This window comes from Pieris brassicae, chromosome 2, assembly GCF_905147105.1.
Source record: "Pieris brassicae chromosome 2, ilPieBrab1.1, whole genome shotgun sequence".
In the NCBI taxonomy this organism is placed as follows: Eukaryota; Metazoa; Arthropoda; class Insecta; order Lepidoptera; family Pieridae; genus Pieris; species Pieris brassicae.
The window spans coordinates 12,453,584-12,475,443 of NC_059666.1; the positions used below are offsets into that span (position 1 = coordinate 12,453,584).

The following is a 21,860-nucleotide window of genomic DNA, read 5'->3' on the forward strand; positions in this document are numbered from 1 at the left end:
ACTGTGAAGATATCATGTGTCAGACACAGAAAGCTCACCACCTCATAACCTGCTGTAAAAAATTAAATGATCAAAGAAGCGGTGTAAGGCGTCGACCCACACCTGAATCTCTGACATTCAGGGCCTGGGTAGGAAATATCAACCTAGCGTTGTTCCTACAAAGCCGCGTAACTCGGGGTTGCTGTCGCATTCTACCGAGGCAAGGGCAAAAGCGTATACAGGGTTGTAGCTCCTCTGGATTTATTCATGAAATACTGTATTTCATTCATGATTCTATGACATTATTTATTTTAATAACAGTATAAGGAGATGTATAGATCTAAATGGACTTTGTAGCACATTATATGGAGGCGGAGAGGCTCCGCGGTCGGCCCCTCGGCGCCGTCGGCAAATACCGAGTGCGACGTAAATTTCCACTGCCGCGCACTATTTGGGATGGAGAGGAGACATCTTATTGTTTTAAAGTGAGTATATGAAAATAAACTCCTATAAGATATATATATATATACTTATATATATATATATATATATATATATAACATTATAAAATGGCGTGTTTGACAGATTCAAGGGGGCATTAAAAATGCATGTCAAAGTGAATGTAATGAACTAAAATTGTGACGTGTATCTCGCTCATAATATTTAGTTAATACTAGTTACTACTTACTACTTCCTACATTATCCCTAGAATGGCTATTGTATTTTCAAATCAGGGAAATATGTGACTTCGATCATGTATCCTAAGCGAAACATTTCGATTAATATCCCGATATCGTGTACCCTGCAACTATGACAAGTAAAGTGTATGTACTACAGTTTTATAGAAGACATCAATGTATATGTCGGAAAAATGGCGCTGGAATCATCTGTCATCATAATCTCAAAGTCAAATTAGTTCAAAATAATTAATACGAATGGTTTCTTTATTTTTGTCAATGTTGCTAGATGTATAAATTAACGACTATTCAATGGTCGATAATAATAATGACCATGGAGTCATCATTATTTGAATGTTATTTATCATAACATTAAACATTTGAAACTAAAATCATATGGTAATGATAATCAATATTAAACAAATATTTCACACTCGTTCTTATGACTGCCGTTTGAGTTTGATGTTATTAAATTATAATGACATTAGCAGGTGACACTAACACCATTGCTTACATTTATAATAAAGTTTATGATATTACTACAGACCATTAAAAGTCTGTTAATTGGTAGATCTTTTATTGGCAACACAAATACAGAACAGCTTTGAACTAATTTGACTTTGATGTTATGAAATTATAGTGACAGCTTGCTCCGCCAAAATATAAAAAAACCCGTAAAACTTATTTAAAAAAATACATTCACTGAATGCTATTTTCTCTTATCATATTCAATTTTCTGCAGTGAATAAAGAATTTCTTAATAATTAAAACTTATACAAAATTTAATTATAAGAAATATTCGCCGAATGGCAACATCGACTTGATTATTATTATAGCGATTGTTCTGTTATAAATTTCATCTGTTTGGTAAATTTTAGTTCCTAATGTTCATTTCTATAAGCGTCTCCACAAATTAATTAAACAATTTTGGTACTTACCTCATCCATATTACGATAGCATAGTTGATCTAGCTTACTTTGTTTTGATGAAGGATTATTTCAGTGCTAATATCGCTAATAAATTAAAGACCCATTTTAAAATAATTAAAAGGCTGAAATTTTAGTATTTAATGAAATTATAGTTTACGACCTATTGTCAGACCTAGTATATATAATAATCAGGGTGGAATTAGTCAGTGGTTGGTCTGGACGAGTAGTATAGTAGTGGGAATATCTCCCTTTAAGTCAGCAAGAGGACCTTCCACCACAAACATAGTTTATCTTTCCTTTATAAACGTGCTTGATGTGAATTGGTTTACCTTAAAACCCTGAAATTCATTTAAAACATTACAAGAATTAGTGTTACATTACATTAAGTACAGCGAAGAACTGCCATCATCAAAGGTACACTGCCATAGGGACCAACCTTTTAAAATTTTCTATTTATGAATTATAATTATTATCCTGTTGTGTTAAATATGATCTTGATTATGTTTACAAAATGTAGAAAAATAGCAGAGAACAAAAGGAGCAGTGTTGGCCTAGTGGCTTCAGCGTGCGACTGTCACCCCTGAGGTCGTAAGTTCGATCCCCGGCTGTGCACCAATCGACTGTTTCTATGTGCGCATTTAACATTAGCTCGAACGGTGAAGGAAAACATCGTGAGGAAACCGGCTTGACTTAGACCCAAAAAGTCGACGGCGTGAGTCAGGCACAGCAGGATGATCTCCTACTTGCCTATTCGATTGACAGATGATCATGTAACACATACAGAAATCTGAGCTTCAGACCTAAAAAGGTTGTAGCGCCATTGATTTATTTTATTTATTTATGTTTACAAAATAATTTGTATGTGTGTAGGAAAAATCGAGATCAGTACTCCGGGACTGGTATCTACACAATCCGTACCCATCTCCGCGAGAAAAAAGAGAGTTAGCTGAAAGCACTGGACTCACTACTGTACAGGTAAATAATTATATTTTTCCCAAAGGCTGCATCGTAAACTGATACGTTGCCTTTGAGGAAGCGGTAGATTGGTGTAAGGTTTCACCGCAACTTGTGGAAAAATAAAGAAAACTTTACCAACATTAGATTTTCCTAAGACGAGTTCACATAATCCTCTACGATTTTTTTTAACTAGGTAGCAAACTGGCAGAAGATTCACCTGATGATAAGTGATACCACTATTAATAAACACTCACACTGTAAGAAGGCTCTCAAGAAGGCCTTTTAAGAATTGTTACGCTCTTTTCTTCCAAGTCGAATTGGTTCGAAAATACTTCAGTGTGGAGTTGGTTCCACAGTAGTTGAACGGATGTCGAAGTGAATTTCGTATTCCGCCACGATGTCTACTACAAGATTCGTGAAAAAAAATTATGATCCTATTGCACTTATTTCGTTTTTATTGAAGCCATTTAGGGAATGTGCCTGACATTTATGTCATAAACGTGAAGGATTTTTACATACGGAAGTCATTTAGCGATTATATTTATGTCTCAACTGTGAGAGAAATATTATGTTGTATTACATTTATGAATGAACTGCATTTTTTAGTATAGTATACTAAAAAATGCATTTTTTAGTATAGTATACTAAAAAATGCAGTGCATTATACTTTACATATCTTTATATATTTACAATATACGTGTTTTCATGTTACAATAAAGGATATTGAAAAAAAAAAATAACTTGGTACTAATTCCTAAAAACTAAATTAATGTACTCTTTCGTCTCTTTCTGTCAAATAGTCTTTTTACTATGATGAAAACAGATAGTTGATTAGTTAAAATGAAACAGTTTGACTAATATTATTTAATAACTATACTATAAACACATCTGGGTCTATTTCATAGAGCAGAGTTCTTCATCTATGGATGCAAATGTAGGCACTGCAAGCATGCCGCAAGTATTAAATTAAGCCTTAATTATGAGATTGAATAACTTTTTATTTTTTCTTACAGGTTTCAAATTGGTTCAAAAACAGACGACAACGAGACAGACAGGCGGAACACAAAGATAGGTGAGTTTTTTTTAAAAATAACCTCATAAATATCTATTTGCAGGTAGTTGCAACAAAATTAATTAAATAATGATGATGCGTTTTCTTTAATTGTGATCAAAGTAGGATAGGAAAAAAATATTATATATATATATTTTTATTATTTTAATTGTTAAATAATAAATTTAATTTAAAAATGTTGAAACCCCTATTATAGACAGACCCAAGGTACAAAGTAGTGAACGATGTTACTCAACCATACCCGCTGGCTTAGTAACTTGATATCCCGTACAAACAAACAAAACACATAGAAAAATAGCTTTTAACCTGTATTAAATAGAGTCGAAAATTGCAAAATAATTGTAACTGTAGACGCTCAGCTGTCTGTATATGCTCATAGCCCGGTTTTCTTCGTTTTATTAAAATTTTGCAAGGGTTTAAATATTTTATTATAAAAATATTTCGTCTAAGTAAATGAATACTACTTCACTTTAATACTAAACCAAGACGTAACTGTGTAATTCTAAATCCACTTAAACGTTCTGAAAAGCTGACATAATTTGGACTATTAGCACAGCTAAAGGTTGGCTGTTAAGAATTTGAATTGCCTGGTATCGGATGTGACGCCAGTCCACTTTCGTACGTTCCGCAGCCTTCTGTCAGCCCGTCTCTTGCCTTGAATTTTGCCTATGCTGCAACAAGTCGTATCGATGATGACGCGAAACGTCCGAGATATGCGACTTTATATATAATAAAACACAAATAAATTAGGTTCAAAAAGACCTTAGCATCGATTCAGATCTCAATTCTTTTCTTCTACATATTTTTCGCAGTCAAGTCCCTTGACAATTGAAAGGAATTTTACAAGACTCTTTTGTCGTTACTTAATTCAAATAAATAACACTGTGTTTTATCAAAAATACGAAAGTTTTCTTAAAGGTAGGTATTATTCGTAGGTAAAATTCTAGGTATATTTTTATTGCTCTTGGAAATTCTGTAGAATTATATAAAAGACTCTCCACGTTAAATAAGTGTCAAAATTGATAATTATTTTCCAAGTCCGCCCCTGAACGCTTTTAGACGCAGATGGGATGGTGTCAGGTTACATGAGGCCGTCTCGCTCGCACACCATCTCTCTTTCACACATTCGTTCATTTCGCGTTTCCGCGTTATATTGTGTTTAAGTAGTTGTACCTGAAAATTATTAATTGTATCTGCTGATGGGTATTTTAGCAATCTAAAAATATATACAAAGAAAGACAAACAGACTTGCCTGAAAAGTGCGTACAAAAATAACAAAACAAGACATTATAAGCGGACCCGACAGACACGTCTTAAATACAATACAAATCTAGTAAATCTAAAGTACCGAATCGTATAATAATTGGTTTAGGAAGAGTTGATTACTTTACACGCGTGACTATGTGCGTAAAGAAGATAAAAAATCTTATATAAGGGATAGTTAACATAAATTACCTATGGGTCATAGATTTTCATACCATAATCTGTGACAATATACATTCCTCCAGTTGTTAACAAAACAATAAAAAATAACAATAAATTTTTTTAACACAAAAGCTTTCATGATAATCTGTCAAATTACAAACACAGTTTTGTGTATAGAAATGTAAGCTTATAGAAGCGATTTGTTTTAGATATTTATAAACCTAATAATTATGAAGTAAATTTCGTGTTGTGTGGAAATTCTACTAAAACCCCGACTCAGGTGGTCACGTCCACCAAAAACGGATAAAAAATTAATACCTTTTAACCAGTCATCCGCACATTTTCACTTCATCGATCACAAACAGGATTAAGTATTAGATCCTTTCACAAAAACAAAAAAAACTAATAAAAAAAAACGCTTAATCTATTGTTGTATTGTATATGGCGCTTCCTTTTTAAAGTAAACGAGGTTTAAATGTTGTCGTGTCTAGTGCAATAATGTAGAAATTAAGGTAGGCAAAGGTTGGTCAGTATATTCCATATTATTTATTAGTGGTTTTAGAAGCCATACAAACTTTTATTTTTAATCTGCGGAGATTTAATAATTCTTTATTACATATAGTTTACTGTTTAGTTGGGTTTTGAATCCCATCTTGAGTATCGGGCTCCTCCAGCTTATTTATAAGTATCTACATACGTCTGTAAAATCAGTGGCGATGGTATATGGTGGTGGGGATGAAATTGGCTCGTAGTTCGAATTGGCAGGCAAGATGTAGGGTCCTGTCCACTACTTCCCCTATATTGCCTCTGAGTTTAGAGTGTAAACGCTTTATGCCGTTCATCTTTATTTGACACTTCCATCCACTGCTTGCTGTGCTGCCGTTGCTGCCGCTAGCTAGGATATCCTCTGTCTATGGTTTGGTCTACCTATTTATGAGAGAGGCCAATATTTTTTGTATGCGTCGATCAAGTTCTTGTCTTAAAACGAAATTTGTTTCCTCAAATAAATGTAACTATCGACATTCCGAGATTTTCCGTCGCGATGCATTTTGTCCGCTAAACTTTTAGTCATAAGTTTCGTTTTACTTTCGTTAATTATTGAGTAAAAATATAAATAAAAGTGGCGAAATAGACTCCTATTCTGTGCTCAGTTCTATTATCCTTTATTCTAAAACTCTACCAGATTTGGCAAAATTCTTTTCTTTTGCCAGTTCAGCTTATTGAATACACCTTTGAGTAGTATAGGGTCTCCTTGTTGTTTGATTTCAATCTCTGAGCCTCTCCTCCAATATAACTCTACTGTAGCTGCCTTGGTAAACGTTTTTGAGGATTTCTATATACCTACCGAGGACGTGAAAATGTTCTAGGCCATTCCATATAGACTTGTGATAGGCTGTCGAAAGCTTTTGCTAAATCAATGAATATTATATACATAGGATTTTTGAATTCATTATATTACTCTATAATTTTGGATAACATGTGGAATATCCAGCTCCGAATCCTGCTTCTTTATTGAAGTTATCAAATTCAGTATTTATCGTTTTAAGCAATTTTAGTGAAAAAAAAATTGTAGGTGCTTGATAGCAGTCTTATAGGTGTATAGTTGTCTATATATTTTGGATCTCCTTTTTATATATTACGTCAGATTTCTTCTATTGTTCTAGAACCTGACCAATAGTTAGGATTAGGTTGAGGAAGGTAATTAGAGGTTGTATCAAAATAGCAGCTCCAAATTCTTTCGTTTCATTTTGGATTTCGTCTGATACACTTTAAAAATTTATCTTTGAGGAATTTAAACTCTGAGACTGTACTAGGATGATATAGGCGAACACATATAATTCACAAACATGCTAGGTCATCCTCAATTGGATTAATCTGTGACCTTTGTCTGTCACGTGACTGTATGATGGACAAATGGATGTATGTTACACACCCATATCAACAACTAAATATAACAATCAAATATACAGTTTTTATAATTTTCGTACGTACATAGTTATAATAAGAAGAAAATTCAAACAAATTTAAAATTTAAGGTACCTTTAACGCTGGCAACCGTTAACCAACTTAATAATTTCAATTAAAAATTATAAATTAAAAAGTTTAAACAAATTTGAAAAGTTTGGTCCCCGTGGCAGTGTACCTTTAACGCTGGCCGCATTTCCTCAATGTATTGCGATACTTATTCGTTGCGCGTGGAAAGTACCAGCTCTGGGGTCACTGGTACTGTCTACCTTAATAAATCTTAAATTAACGCATGTGAACTTGAACCCCACGGCCCAAGAGTCTACTCCAAAGGGGACAAAATCAAAGTTGGAGGAAAGACTCTTATATTTGAGCCGTTTATTATTTCTTTGTGTATATATACTGTGGCTATATTATTTCTTAAAACTGAAGAAAAAAACAAGAAAAATGTTGATGGGCGAAAACCCATGTAACCAAAGTAATTAGGCAGTGATAGGACGTTATAACTTAATCTATGGATTGTCTGTGGATATACATAGACATTACCGTCACTGCATTAAGACGCAGTTAATAGCCTGTGGTATTTTTTTTTAATTTTGAGATATAAAAATGATGGAAACCGTTTGTCTATTCGTCTATCGCCCGCACGTATCACATTACTGGGGGCGGTTGTCAGTACGTCACTTTATTTTACCTTCACTTGGTAACACGATATGTCAGGGGTCCGATTCTATGCTCCTGATATTTATGACATGTGACAGCCGACTGAAGTCACCATTGACCATCAAAAAAGTAACTTGGTGTGGTAACAGTGACTCTTTGATGTTTAATTTTTATGTCAACGAGAAATCATGAGATCGTTTGAAACTAAAGGTCAAAAAAAGTGTTTATTAAATATGGTTTTAAGTTAATAAATTTATCACAAAATCATACATATCATCATACGTATTTATTAACTAGCAATAATTCTTGCCAAGGCAATATTTGTTGCCATATTATTGGTATCCCGAATCCTCGGTCCAACGTTGGTTTAAAATCAATATTCTAATTTATTAATCTTTAGTTTATGGGAGGTACATAGATCGCGACTCTAGAATTATGCCCCGATCTCACTTTTTATTAATGAACAATATTAAATGCAATTTTCGGCGCTATCATATCTCTAAGATTTATGTGTTCCTGTATTAAAATCTTTGACATTTAAGACAACACGAATTGAAGGCCGCCAACGCATTTACGAGCCTTATCACTTAACATCGCGTAAGCCCGTTTGCAAAATAAAAAAATACACAAAGAAGTAATAATTTTTTTAATAAGTTTAATTTTGTCATAATTTCAAGTTACTTTTAAATAAATTACGAAAAGCGTTTACAATTTTATGATTATAATGTAAATCATGGATGGAAAAAAGCGTGATATCGAAATGTTCCTGGTAAATAAAAGACTATGTCGTGTTATATTTAACTAGTCTGGCCATAAATACTGTTACATACGAGTGTTAACTTTCTTATTTTTAATTAATTACATATTTTGAATTTGGATCACATATATTACTTTAAAAACTTCTTTCAATTTGGCCCCATTTTACATATTTTTTCGTGTTCATTATAAAATTACAATACGGATTGAGGTGTTAAAGAAAATAGGATTGTGGTGGTTGCCTTGCACAATGTGGGTATGGAGCCGTCGCGCGTCGGTCATATTCTAGACACTTGATATCAGCCGCATGTTCGTATATCGTACTATCAACAAATACAATAACACTTCGTCTGTCGGAGACCAGAAAAGATCTGGGCGGCCGCGTGCTGTTAGAACTACAGAGGCTGTTAATTCTGGTAAGCCAGAATTGGTCGAAACCCCATTAGAAAGAAAAAAATCCTGCGAAACCCCATTAGAAAGCAAAAATTGTTATCGTGAGAAATGAAGATTCCCGCTTGGACTCTCATGCGTATTATAAAACAAGACCTGAAGCTCGGTGCTTATCGCCGATATACAGGACATGCCTTAAATCAATATTTCCAATTAAAGAGAGTGTATTGGTCAAAACGCGTCGTGATACGCAGGCGAAAAGCACAGAAATATCAGCTTTACTGATTAAAAAAAAAATTCACCATTGAAGAACTCTACAATAAGAAAAATGATAAAGTGTACGCTCACAGTTCTAAATAAGCTGCTCAAGTGGTCGGAAAGGTACAACCAGTTCATCATACTGCGTCAGTGATGTTTTCGTGGGGCCTGTCTTATCAAGGAATCACAAAACTATATTTTTGTGAAAAAGGAGTAAAAACTTCAGCCAAAGTATATCAAGATATAGTCTTGGACCATTTTGTGAAACCTCTCAGCAAACTTTATAAAATATACCAGCAGAATTCTGCACCTACTACTATACGCCACGAACTACCCAAGCCTGGCTTGAAACCAACGTTTCGGACTTTATAGGAGCTAAAGATTGGCCCTCATCTAGCCCAGATCTCAACCCTTTATACTTCAAATTATGGTCTGTTTTAGACTCTCTAAACGACAGGACGAAATTGAGTTGACTGGCGGAATTTCCCTTGTGAAACAGTGCGTAAATCCATAGATTCTTGGATCCATACGCTAAAGAACTGTATAAAAGTCAAAGGTGGCAATTTCTAATATAATATTGCTATATATTTTTTGCTAAGACTTTAATAAATATGTAGGTATACATTTTAATATTACAATACTTCTTTAAAAAAATGCATTTTCATTTGTAAAAGATCTTATAGGACTAGGTATATTATAGTATATTATGCTTAACCTTGTTTCTCAAGTGACGTCATCCGTCTTTTATTATATCCTATCTACCTATCACCAAACGAAGAACAGTGATGGCCTAGTGGCTTCAGCGTGCGACTGTCATGACTGAGGTCGATCCCCGGCTGTGCACCAATAGACTTTTTAAGTGCGTATTTAACAATAACTCGAAAAGTAAAAGAAAAACATTGTGAGAAACCGTCTTGCTTTAGACCGCTTGTGTCAGGCATAGGAGGCTGGTCACCTACTTGCCTGTTAGATTGACAAATGATAATGAAACAGATACAGAAATCTCTGACATTGACTTAAAAAGGTTGTAGCGCCGCAGATTTTTTTTATTTAATCCTCAGTCGCCCCAGTTGCCTCATTTTTTTCTTATCTCACCCATTAGAACATTTTACACATTATCACGTTTTCGTCTTTACTCTATCATTTACATGGCGTATCATGTCGCATGTAAAGGCGTCACTATGAAAAACACAAAAGCTAAAGACTAGCTATATATTCCATCCCCAGACCTCATTCTTAAGGACTTTAGAAAACGTAAGAAACAATGGACTGTTCTCTTATCAAGATCTGGACATGACTCCCATGCCCAGCTGGATTCGCCAAGTTCTGATAATTTACTATATGTTACATTTTTTTTCAGTGGCGGTCCCGGCGACAAGCAACTAGACTCTTCGACAGATGATGACAGCGATGCGCCACATGTCACTCCTGCGCACTTGACGTCAGCACCACCTATATACCCACACGCCTTATACGAACACCCTCTAGCTCACCTGCCGTATCACCATTCGTGATACTAAGCTTTACGTTTAGGAGCTGCTTATCGCAAAAGGTTATTTTTTGGTACGAATCACTTACTAAAAATCAGTGTCATTACTCTGTAAATGAAGTAACAAGTGCCCTCTGTAATCTTATTTGCAAAATTCAATATCATGTAGTTGCAATGCTTGATATGTGTCAAGTTACCTATTGCTATACATAGATGGCGCATTTTTAAGAAATTAATAATTTAATTTCTATAGCAACTTAAATTAAGGAATAATAAAAATTATAACGCATTAGTACATAAGGATAGAACGCACTATCTATTATTTTATTATTTAAATATATTTTTTTGCAAATAGCGCCATCTATGTTTAGCATTAACACATGTCAGCGTCATGTGAACGATATTGTTGAAATAAGATTAATATTGGTTTCATTATTGAGTCGGGAGACATCTGTAGATGTTCAAATGCCGTAATTTGTATTTTTTACTGTTTCGAAACGGATTCTGTATGATTAAATGAAATATTGGTATAAATTGAATAAAATTGGGTGTGAATAAGGTTTTAAAATAATAGTCTGAATTTGTGATTATTGGCTTCCTATAGAAATTATTGTATGTTTAAGTTCTATTTAATCTATATATTATTTATAAGTAATATAAGTCACCGCTTTTCATTTTTAAAAGTTTTAAAACTCGTCCCTAGATGGCGCCGGAATACATTGTATGTCCTCATTTTATTCATACATATTGTACATTGTCATAAATTTAAATTTAATTGTATATTGTTCTATATTTCTTACTCTTTCTGCCAAATTCTGTTTAAACTATATAGAGGACATACATTTTTCTATAAATAGTTTACGCAAATATTAATTTAAAGAATAATTTATAAAATCTTTGAGTTGAAATTTAGAATCGCATTTTACATTAAGATCTTGCCTGCGTCTTAATAAATATATTTATAATAAGCGTTATAAAACCAGCACAACTTTTCTAATAAACTTGATCACTTTGCAACTAAAATGTAGTTATTTATTTAATTAAGTTCATGTAAATTTTAGTTTTAATCATGTAACATAGAATAGAATTTTTAAATGAAAGTGTGTTGTTATTATAAATGGTGTTTTATTTGATAATAAATATATTTTACCACCATTACTTCAAGGACATCTAACAGGAAGGTTCGATTATGGGTGCAACAATGTTTTTATTGGAAGCTGTGGCTTTTTTTAAAATTTACGATTCGTCCCTCTAACGCCAAAAGTCAAAGTCAAATCTTTATTGCATTCTTTATGTTCATACTTTACAGGTGACATATTATATTATATATTTTTAAATAAGCATGCTTTATTATAGTCAACTCTATTCTTAACATTTTTAATTTTATATGGTTTAAAATTTTCCGTTAATTTCATTGAAGACTTCAATGGCACTGACAATGTAATTTTAGCCCGAATGTCGCCATCTAGTTTTTGAGGCAAAAGTTTATCAGAAGCGAGATAATACTTTGAAGTTCCAAGGTTTGTATTATAACCTATTACTCGAATAATATGTAAAGTGACATAGTAACATTACAGAATACCGAGCTGTGGGGCCTACCATGAGCTTTCTTTAAACAATCCAGTTGAGATGCTGATGAGTCTAGGTTCCTAAATAACATTATTTCGTACCTCCTATAAACTGAAACGTATTGGAATCGCAAGACCACTTGGCATTTGCCAACAAAGAAAAATACTAGTTATATTATTACATACTTAACATTAAAAAAAGAAAATCAATGGCCCTACAATCTTTTTAGGTCCGGGCCTCAGATTTCTGCATCTGTTTCATGATCATTTGTTAATCGAATAGGCAAGTAGGTATCCTTCTGTGCCTAAAGCACGCCGTCGACTTTTTGGATCTAAGGCAAGCCGGATTCCTCACGATGTTTTCCTTCACCGTTGGAGCTATCAGCTATAAAGCTATAACTACAGCATGTTAAAGTTACTTAACATTATAATTAAAAACTATTCTGAAGTCTTTATTTGCGGAAAATTGAAATGTGATGCGAAAGATACCATTTTTACTCTATTAAGGAAATCACATGAGACTAAAATATGTATTATTTTTCTTATATTCATAATTAATTGATACAAACAACTTGTTGAACCACATTTTATTTTGAAACTCAAAATGCGAAGGAGGTTTTACTACAAAAACATCACACACCTCAACTGGCTGACATTTTAACGTTAAGAAAAAACAAAGCTAAACATAATTATTAAGATCTTTCCTCAAGGCGGTTTAGACGCGATGCGAGTGAAGGCTTGAAACTGTCGCAACTTTTTAACGACTTGTTGTGAATTAATATTCCGAGTGAACGGTTATCATATACCCGATTTTTAATGTGAATTTAACAACGAAAACGTCTTGTTACATTAAATCAATGAATTATAGTTTCTTAACGATTTACACTTAATAACCGAGTTAATTCATTAAAGTAAAATTGTGTTTGGAGAATGTTCAGCTTCCAGTAATTTAACTTCCTCTTAAGATGATATAACTCAAACTCAAACAACTTTATTTATATAGGTAAACAAGTACATTTACTACCAGTTCGCAAATCGTAGCGGGCGTAGAGCGGGTAAGAAGAACTGGCAAGAAACTTTCCGCCACTCTTTTTAATCGCTGAGCTTTGAGTTATACAAATTGTTTGAACTGGAGCAAAACAACCCCAAGTATTACTATAATTTAAATACTCGTTCAAATTTATAAAAGTTTTATTGATTAAATTAAATTTAAAGAGGGCTTTTTTACAGATTGAAATTAAGAGATTTTTCTTCCAACAGCTGCTAGGAAATATTTCAGTGGTTAGCTGGTTCCATATACTGGTTGTCTGCGACAAAACTTCCTTAACCCTTAACTTGGCAGAATTTTATTTTTTCGAATATAAAAATAATATTCATAGCACGTAAGTTTAATGACCCAAGGGGTCTAGAAAAAAAATTTAAAAAAAATATTCAAACTACCCCTTTAAAAAAATGTGTATCTTGTGGGATACATTGCCAAGGGCATTGATAAATATATTACGCTATCATTTTATCTCTACAGATACATTGCCAAATTGTGACTTGACAAAATAATGACTTGATTATATAATCATTTATATGAAAATAAATATAAAAAAACACGTTAATAATCAGCATTTTGTACTATTTGTTTAATAACAAAAATGGAACTTCAATGAAAAAATACAAAATCAGATTAATTTTAGACATTCATATTATGGAAATTTAAAAAACAGTTCCTATCCGGTAAAAGACACAGCCTCATGCCACATTTGATGCACATAACAGTAGTCTGACCTTTGATACATAGTTTGCATCGTCCTTTGGACCCACAAGTAGGGAAATGATTGTATCCATCATATTTAACGTCCGCAGTTGGCCTTACAGTACAGGGTGTTTGTGGTACAGAATCATAGTTTTTGAATGGCTGCTGTCTCCCAAAATGTAAGAGCCCTTGTATAATATGATGTTGAAACTTCTTTAAACTCAGTCGTTTTATGTTATTCACGCCAATATGTCTGCGATACAAAATCCAGCTATTGTTCACGCACATATCTAACATTTGAGAAAATATCGGCAAGTACTATCGGTGGCTTTTCATCTCCGTTCTGTACAAAGCCACTAACATATCTGCAAGGTCGACTCCTCCCATATGTGCGTTGTAGTGCTTTATTATATTGGGACAGGGGACAGCAGCTCTCTGTTTTAAATCCTTATTGTAACGTTGTATAACTCCAACAGGAGTTTCAGAAACATAACTGCTTGCCACAGTAACCACTTTGTTGTCATGCCATTTGACAATACAGACTTTGTTTGTATTGCATACTACTCGTGAATAAGATCCGCGGCCTTTTTTTTGAGGGCTTTATCAGGTATAAGCTTTTGTTCTGCACCACGTAGTCTATTTGACCTTATGGTGCCTAAGGAGAATATACACATATTATATCGGAGCATATGTATTAGCTCTAGACTGGTGAAAAAATATCTGAAAGTGTCTTCACCTCCATATACGAGAAAATCATAAATGAAGCCCGAAACGCCAGCTCTAACAAATATTTTGTAATTCCATTTGCGAGGCTTGCTCTTTATGTATTGTTTTCGATTACCGACTTTTTTGCCCTTATATGGCACCATCATTTCATCAATGCTGAACCTGGTTTCATGAGGAACTCTCAAAAAGTTGGCACGTACTTTTTCAATGAGTGGCTTAACTTTAAAGTACCGATCACCGTCATCAAGCAGATTGTCGTTGAAGTGGATGTACCGTCGTATCTGTTGAAATTTTTTGAGTGTCATTACATCAGCTATTTGTGAAAATCTGAATTCCTGACACCAATAGTCAGTGTAGTGTAGTGTAATTCCCGATTCCTATTATCAAATTTATTGCAATAAAATTGATGTCTTGTATTGAAAAATTAAAAAAAAATTGCTTTGCTCTGTAATCATGTTAAGGATGCCATCATCAAAGAAGTATTGAAAATATTCTAGTGGTGTTTTATGGTATCTGAAGGTAACTGTTTATCGTGTATTTCAGCGTTATGTTCAAATTTCTTGTTATTCCAATGGAATTTCAGTTGCTTTCTTTGTATAGGTGCAAGGCGCCTTACAGCTAGCCGTGGCTGTTTTGAGCATGTATTTATATTTGACGGCGATGGTGAGGCTGCTACTATTGCTAGCGATGACTCTGGTGTTTCAGGCACTATTCGGTTAAATCTAGGCTTTTTATTTCGAATAAAATTTACAATGGCAGTTGGTGAAGGAGGTATGACCGAGTGAAGAGAATCTTGAGTTGAAGAATCCAAAGAAATACTTTCAGACGCTGGTTTCATTGATACTGTAGGGCAGGAAGTGAGGTTGTTTTCATCGTCAGAAAGTATGTGAAGATTTTCAAGAGAAGAAGGAAGCGAAGGAGCAGATGAAGATTCAGTACTATCGCGTTTTTGAAGATTAAAATTCTCGACTTCACTACTAGAATCCGAACTTTCTTCATCATTTGATGACTGACTGTGTTTTGGCACCAATGTGAGTATTTCGCTAGCTCTTGAAAGAATATGGACCTACAATTAATATATAAAATAAGCCATGCATAGCCATATGAACAGTTATTCAGCTTGGCAGTGTGCACATACAGATACATGACGATTTTGTAAAAGTTGTTAGTAAAGCTAGCAGTGTGTACCATGAGATACATATCAAATATATATAGAATTGTTAGTTTCTTGACAATGTGCACGAGGAGATACATTCATTAAAAAAGTCACATGAAGCATCAACCAGACAATTAAAGAATGTCCAAAGTAATTATTATAGTGCTAAATATATCTATAATTAATAACTTAACACATCCACTCATTCAATACATAAAAACAAGAAAAAATCATAACTTTTCTTACCTTTTTGCGAGGCAACATGTCGGAACTTGAACTAAAGTGAAGTTTGACAGCTCATCAGTCTTACCAACACAAAAAACTTAAGTTGCGTTCCGAAACTAAGTAATGCCCTAAATATTCTTAAAAAAATATCATGGTTTCGCTTAAAAATAATAACAATAGATTTTTTTTAATTCTGGTGTATCTCTACAGATACACTAACAAGAAAAGGGTTAAAAACTCACAGTTGTGGAACGACAGACGTCGAGGTGATACGGGTGGAATTTCGTATTCTGCCTCGACGACTGATGATGACATTCAGCTGCAGATATTAATCCAAAAAACTTTTCTGAACACTCTCCATGGTAAATGCGGTAGATGATATAAAGCTACCTCACAACTCTACGCAACACCAGGGGATCAAGCCGCTCGGAAAGTGACTGGTCGTCGTCATGAACCGCTCTCTGAAAATAGTGGAAGACGCTGGTGCTGGGGAGCTCCCGACCATAGGTGAGAACAGGACTTTGTGTCGGATTGAATTTGCTCTTTATTGTATATGTATGTTTCAAGATATGGACATGAGTGAAGTACCGTCTCGAGGTGCTGAGCACATGGTCGTTGGTGCCCCTTGTCACCTTGCTTTGGTCCCTTGTCATTCCAAGTCGAGTTGGACGTGAAGATGCAGGCCAAGACATCAACTTTTCGATTCGATTCCATATAAATTACGTCATACCATAGATTTACTAGTGTTCAAAACATTAATAAGTGGATTCACTTTGCAAACCGACGTGTGAGTATTTGTAAATTGTATGTAACGAATACATTTTTAGTTTTTTTGAAGTGAAACTTCTTTATCGGCGTTGAAAAACAGTTTACCGTCACATTTTTCCGTTACGCGCCATATTTTTCTTGTCCCTACCACGATTAATTCGATGAGATTCAAAGCCTTTAATAACAAAAATATATAATAACGATAACAATGATAGTAATAATTCTATTAAAATGAATGAAATTCTGTAATAATCTTAGTAGTAACAAGGTAAAATGAAATAATTTTATTATTTGTATTAATGTCTATGATTATAAAAGCCTTTTGTTAAACTTTATTTAACCAATTTCTGTTCAGTTGCATATAGTAGATCATTCGAAATATAAGGTCATAAAGAATTTTCACTTCTTACGTGTGTGCACTAGTAGACGCACACATTTTTTTAAAGTGTATTTATTACTTTTATGAGTGAGACTGGTACTTACAGTGCTGCCAGCAGTCGGCCTTTTTCTACTAACTCCACCCATTGGCTCCACATATGTAATATCATTATTTGTACTCGATATATCTTTTGTTGTATCATTTGATTTTTGAACCTTTTTCTCATTGTCACCACGTATTAGGATTTGTGTCTTTGTACTTAAATCTTGTGTCTGAAAATAATTTTAAATATAACATTCAGAAGACAATTCAATAAATAATATAGACACTATACAGTGTAATACAACTCTATATAACAAGGGACTGTGCATATTTTGCTGTTACAAAGATTTGTTGTTAAATGGAAAGAAAAATAATAAGTTTTATTCAGACTTGTGTTAGTACTTAAAAATCAATTCTTATTTGAATGCTATTGCATATAAGTTGTCATTTTCGTCTGACGTCTTTTGCTGCACCTGAAAGTTTGTGAGCAACTAAGAATATGATAATGTATAGATATCCATCACTCCTACTAACAAGTGTGGTTTGTTATACTTTATCTAATTTAACTTTATTTAACCAATTTCTGTAAAGTGGCATATAGTAGATATATCATTTTTCGAAAAATAAGGTCATGGTACACTCTTGACAGAGCGGTCGTGATCGCTATTTAGTAGTGGTAATCAAAGGAGCAGATGTGATGCGCTTCACGACGTTTCGCCATCGTTGCCTATTAGTGGTCATCCTGCTACCCTCATTGAGTGTACCTCCTACGGCAGACTTGATCTGGTCAGTCCAACGCGTAGGTGACCTTCCGCGCGGTCTAGTGCCTTCTATCTTCCCCTGGACGACAAGGCGTTCTATGGACTGAATACCACGCCGAGATACGTGTCCGAAGAATGTAAGGATGCGAGATTGTACCATTGAAAATAAACGCTGCTTAATACCGAGTTCTTGAAGTATCGAGACATTTGTACGAAACTCGGTCCACGAAACCACAAGCATTCTCCTCCAGCACCACATTTCTAGAGCGTCTATTTTCCACGTACACTAGTACACGCACACATTGTTTTTATTTATTATAAACAAAATCAAAATATTAACGTTTGTGACATTACTACAAGGACATTATTTACATATAATAATACGAATTATTATTAAATTATTTAGTAACAAATATGTACATATTTTATTTTCAGCTTTGAGTTATGACAAATTCACAATTACTATTTAACCACTGGAATATATTAAAGTAGATAGTTTTTTTAATCAAATATTAATAGATTGATTAAATCATAAGACTATTTGGTTAGAATTGTCTTAATTACTGTCTGAATCCTGTATTGAAATTTCAAGGCGTATTCACATCAACAAAATAGCACACACACAATATTTATATCATCTAGCCTTCCCGCCTAAATTATTACTCAAGATTCGGTGCTATAATATTAATAATAAAAATAATAAAGTAACATATTATTATATTTTATATATTATCAATTATCTCACCTTATCACTTTGCTCATTTCAGAGAAATGCTGGTAACATTTTTTATTCTAACTATACCAACTCTCATCCACTCATTTGAAGTCACTATACAAGGTTCATACGAAGAAATAAACGTGACAGTTTCCGGGGAAAATGTAGATATAATAAGTGATATGGAACGAAGAATTTTCAAACTAACAGAGGAAAGGTTGAAGGATGCTGTCAGTGTTCAGTTCGGTCAACCGCCTGACGACGTATTCCTTAAGAGTCCAACACCTTGGGGTGATTTATATACAGAATACGGTTGGAAGGAAGTTACGATTACTGCTAAACCCATATCTAGCGTTGTAGTTTCGAAGGAGTTCAGAAATCAAACTGTGGTCAAACAAAAGTACATAAATAATACATCAAGTAACGCAACGTTTTGGGGAAATATATCCAAATCTGTGGACGAATATAAACATATAATACGTATTATATATATATAATATATAATACGACAATAAACTGGTACAATCCGAAAAAAATATTTATTAATAGTAACGTCGCCCACCATTTTGAATTCACGCAAATTGGCGGGAAAGATTTTCACTTGAAAGCTCCTTGGGGAATCGACACTGAAGAAGTTAATCCTATTAATATCGGATCAGAGTATCGTTTCAAACAGATGTTAGAACCAAATGAAGCTTTAGATGTAGAAGTACAAACGATAAAGGCTAATATAGAATAAGAGGTGGTATACGAATCCACTCCATCAGGAAACGTGGTCCTTAACTACAAAAACAAGTTCATGGGTCATCATTTCTGGGCGGTTGAAGTTGCTGACGTACTATCTATAATTGGAGCGAGACAACAAAAGAAGAACGGGATAACAAAAGAAGTTATAGAAATGGAGTTCTACACGAGAACTAAACAAAAGTTAAAAGTAAATCAATTGTGAGAATAAAAAGTTATATTCATCGATATGTTTTAATTAATTTCCTAATACTATTAAGATACAATCACACCTGAGTAACATCTGGGTTAGCGAGAAAACTCTATTAATAGTATTTACCGGGTCCCGTCCCGTCCCGATTTTGCCCTCCTAAAACCTCTATGAGTGAGAAACTTGAAACCTGTGTGAGTGTCATTTTTCACTCGTGGACCTATAAGTGAGATTGATACTTGCCTATACTGATGATTGATCACCTACCTGCCTATTAGATTGACAAATAATCATGAAACAGACACCGAAATCTGAATCCCAGACCTAAAAAGGTTGTAGCGCCACTGATTCATTTTTACAATTTAACTCCAATCAAATATGCCTCTGTTTATTGTTTTCTATAGTTATATAGACCTCTATATATGATACAGGCCTCTACGCTAAGGACTCACGAAGTGGTTTTCAGCGCCCGCCGTGGCTGCGGGCCTCAGCCTTAGTAGAATACAGATATTTATGTAAAAAATTAAAGCAAATTTCACGACGCGTTTTACGCCCGCGGCGTGTGCGTTAGTTTGCGGGTCCCGCGATGGGGTATGTTGTTCCCGGGCGATATGTTGTTCTTGAAGAGCAGTTTCTGCCGTTCTTAAAAGTTCTAAATAACTAGATACGGACATTCGAAAATAATTAAAGAACTAATCTTCATCCTTCTTTAACTCATTAATGAGCGTAACAAATAATCCATAACGATCCTTTCTACAATCAGTGGATGTGTCTTCTGTGAAGTAAGTATAACGCAACAGCTCTTGTGTGTCTCATGAACTCAACTAATCGTACAAACTAAACTCCCGTCTTGCAACTGCCCTGATTGCGATAATCAACCGTCAAGTTTGCGAGCGATAATCGCAACCGCGACGGCAGCGTTACCGTACAAAACTCCGGAGTCGTGAGTTTTGAAAATAAAGCTCCATTCCGCCACCGCGGCAGGCACTGGTGAAAACCGCTTCGTAAGTCCTTAGCGTAGTAAGCTTGAAAGTCAGGTTGCTGATGCGGATCCAGGATTTATTGTGTTAGCTCTGTTACCTTTCTAGTTCGGACCATTGAATATTTTGTTGTCACTCCTTATTGGTGGTATCATAAACTAATTGAAATTTGTGTTTTTGTTACCATATACTATACTAAACATATGAACTAAATATAATATCGTGTAAGTTACTGTGGTTACAATTATTAACGTCATCCGTTCAGTACGTATTTTAAATTTCATAATTTCAAAATGTCTAGACGTAGTTGCTTCGGATATGGTGAAGAAAGTTAGTATGTGGGGTATCCTCCGTACATCCCCGATTCAAATATTTTCGGACTCAAAAACCGTAAACAAAAAAAGAGGGGCCCGATCAAAAGCAGCAGACTAGGTGTGTTCGAAATACATAATTTCAATTTAATAATTTTTGATGAGGGTGATCCCAAATATTTTTTCTCGGCCGACCGTCACATTTATTAGTTGAGTCATTGTTCAGATTTACTCGGGTTACGTTAGACACATTTTTATTTTGATAAATACTTTTTGTTAATTATAATTGACAATAGATACGTACACTATTTAGAATTTTATCTAACACTCACTATGTTTAGTGCATTTTTGAGAACTATCGTGAGGCAAGGTATTAGCATCAGTCTAACCTCTCTTTGGTCCCAAACTAATTGAATTTCTCCAAATCCTTACGGCTGATAATATTGTGTGCCTTTCTTCCTGTTAAGAAGATATTGTAACGAGGTATGTACTCAGCACTAATTATGTAGTATAAGATTGTATATCGACGGCCACCGAACCGTTCTTTGTGGTACAAGGTGTTTGAGAGACCAGAATATGATTTTATTTAATTGTCGGAGTTCCGGGAGCTTAGATTTGAAGTTCTAAAGGATATCCAAGCAAAGGCACTTAATCAGGAACTATGTCTGTCCACATGGAGTTGAAGGAACTCAAAATATAATATCTCGAGTTTCATGAGCGTGAATATATGTGATGCGTGTTGTGAAAACACACATCTCAATAAAAAAGAGGCCAAGAGGAAACCGGCGTTGGTAAGCGAAGTTGGCGATTTGAGACTTAGTAACCAAACTAGTCGAATAGCACTACTTAGGTACTTCGTGGTGGAAATGTGGAATTATTAGAAATACAGGCTACTCAAAGAAAGAAGCACCTTCATATCTAGCAATTAAGTTTAGATAGTACGGAGGAAAAATTTACATTGTATATAGGAATATGTGGCATAGAAGTGGAC

General features: G+C 34.3%; 2 protein-coding genes across 3 annotated transcripts in view; both read left to right on the forward strand.

Annotated features, from left to right (window-relative positions):
• The window catches only part of LOC123720559 (homeobox protein SIX2-like), a 30,535-nt gene extending 18,953 nt beyond the window's left edge, over positions 1-11,582 (forward strand). For both annotated transcript variants that reach the window (XM_045677221.1, XM_045677220.1), the window contains exons 5-8: positions 337-464; positions 2,456-2,560; positions 3,556-3,614; positions 10,432-11,582. In XM_045677221.1, the coding sequence (XP_045533177.1) occupies positions 337-464; positions 2,456-2,560; positions 3,556-3,614; positions 10,432-10,585 (446 nt within the window). In that variant the 3' untranslated portion in view covers positions 10,586-11,582. The remainder of the gene's footprint in view (positions 1-336; positions 465-2,455; positions 2,561-3,555; positions 3,615-10,431) is intronic.
• Positions 11,583-15,350: 3,768 nt separating this feature from the next.
• On the forward strand, positions 15,351-19,593 carry LOC123720242. The gene is made up of 3 exons (XM_045676781.1): positions 15,351-15,369; positions 18,768-19,064; positions 19,412-19,593. The coding sequence occupies exons 1-3, from the start codon at positions 15,351-15,353 to the stop codon at positions 19,591-19,593; spliced, it is 498 nt and encodes a 165-aa protein (XP_045532737.1).
• The last annotated feature ends 2,267 nt before the right edge of the window (positions 19,594-21,860 follow it).

Bases quoted from the DNA above. Each gene is read 5' to 3' on its own strand.
- LOC123720242 (XM_045676781.1), top strand. The intron at 19,065-19,411 runs GTAACGCAACGT...CCACTCCATCAG, and splicing joins GTACATAAATAATACATCAA to GAAACGTGGTCCTTAACTAC.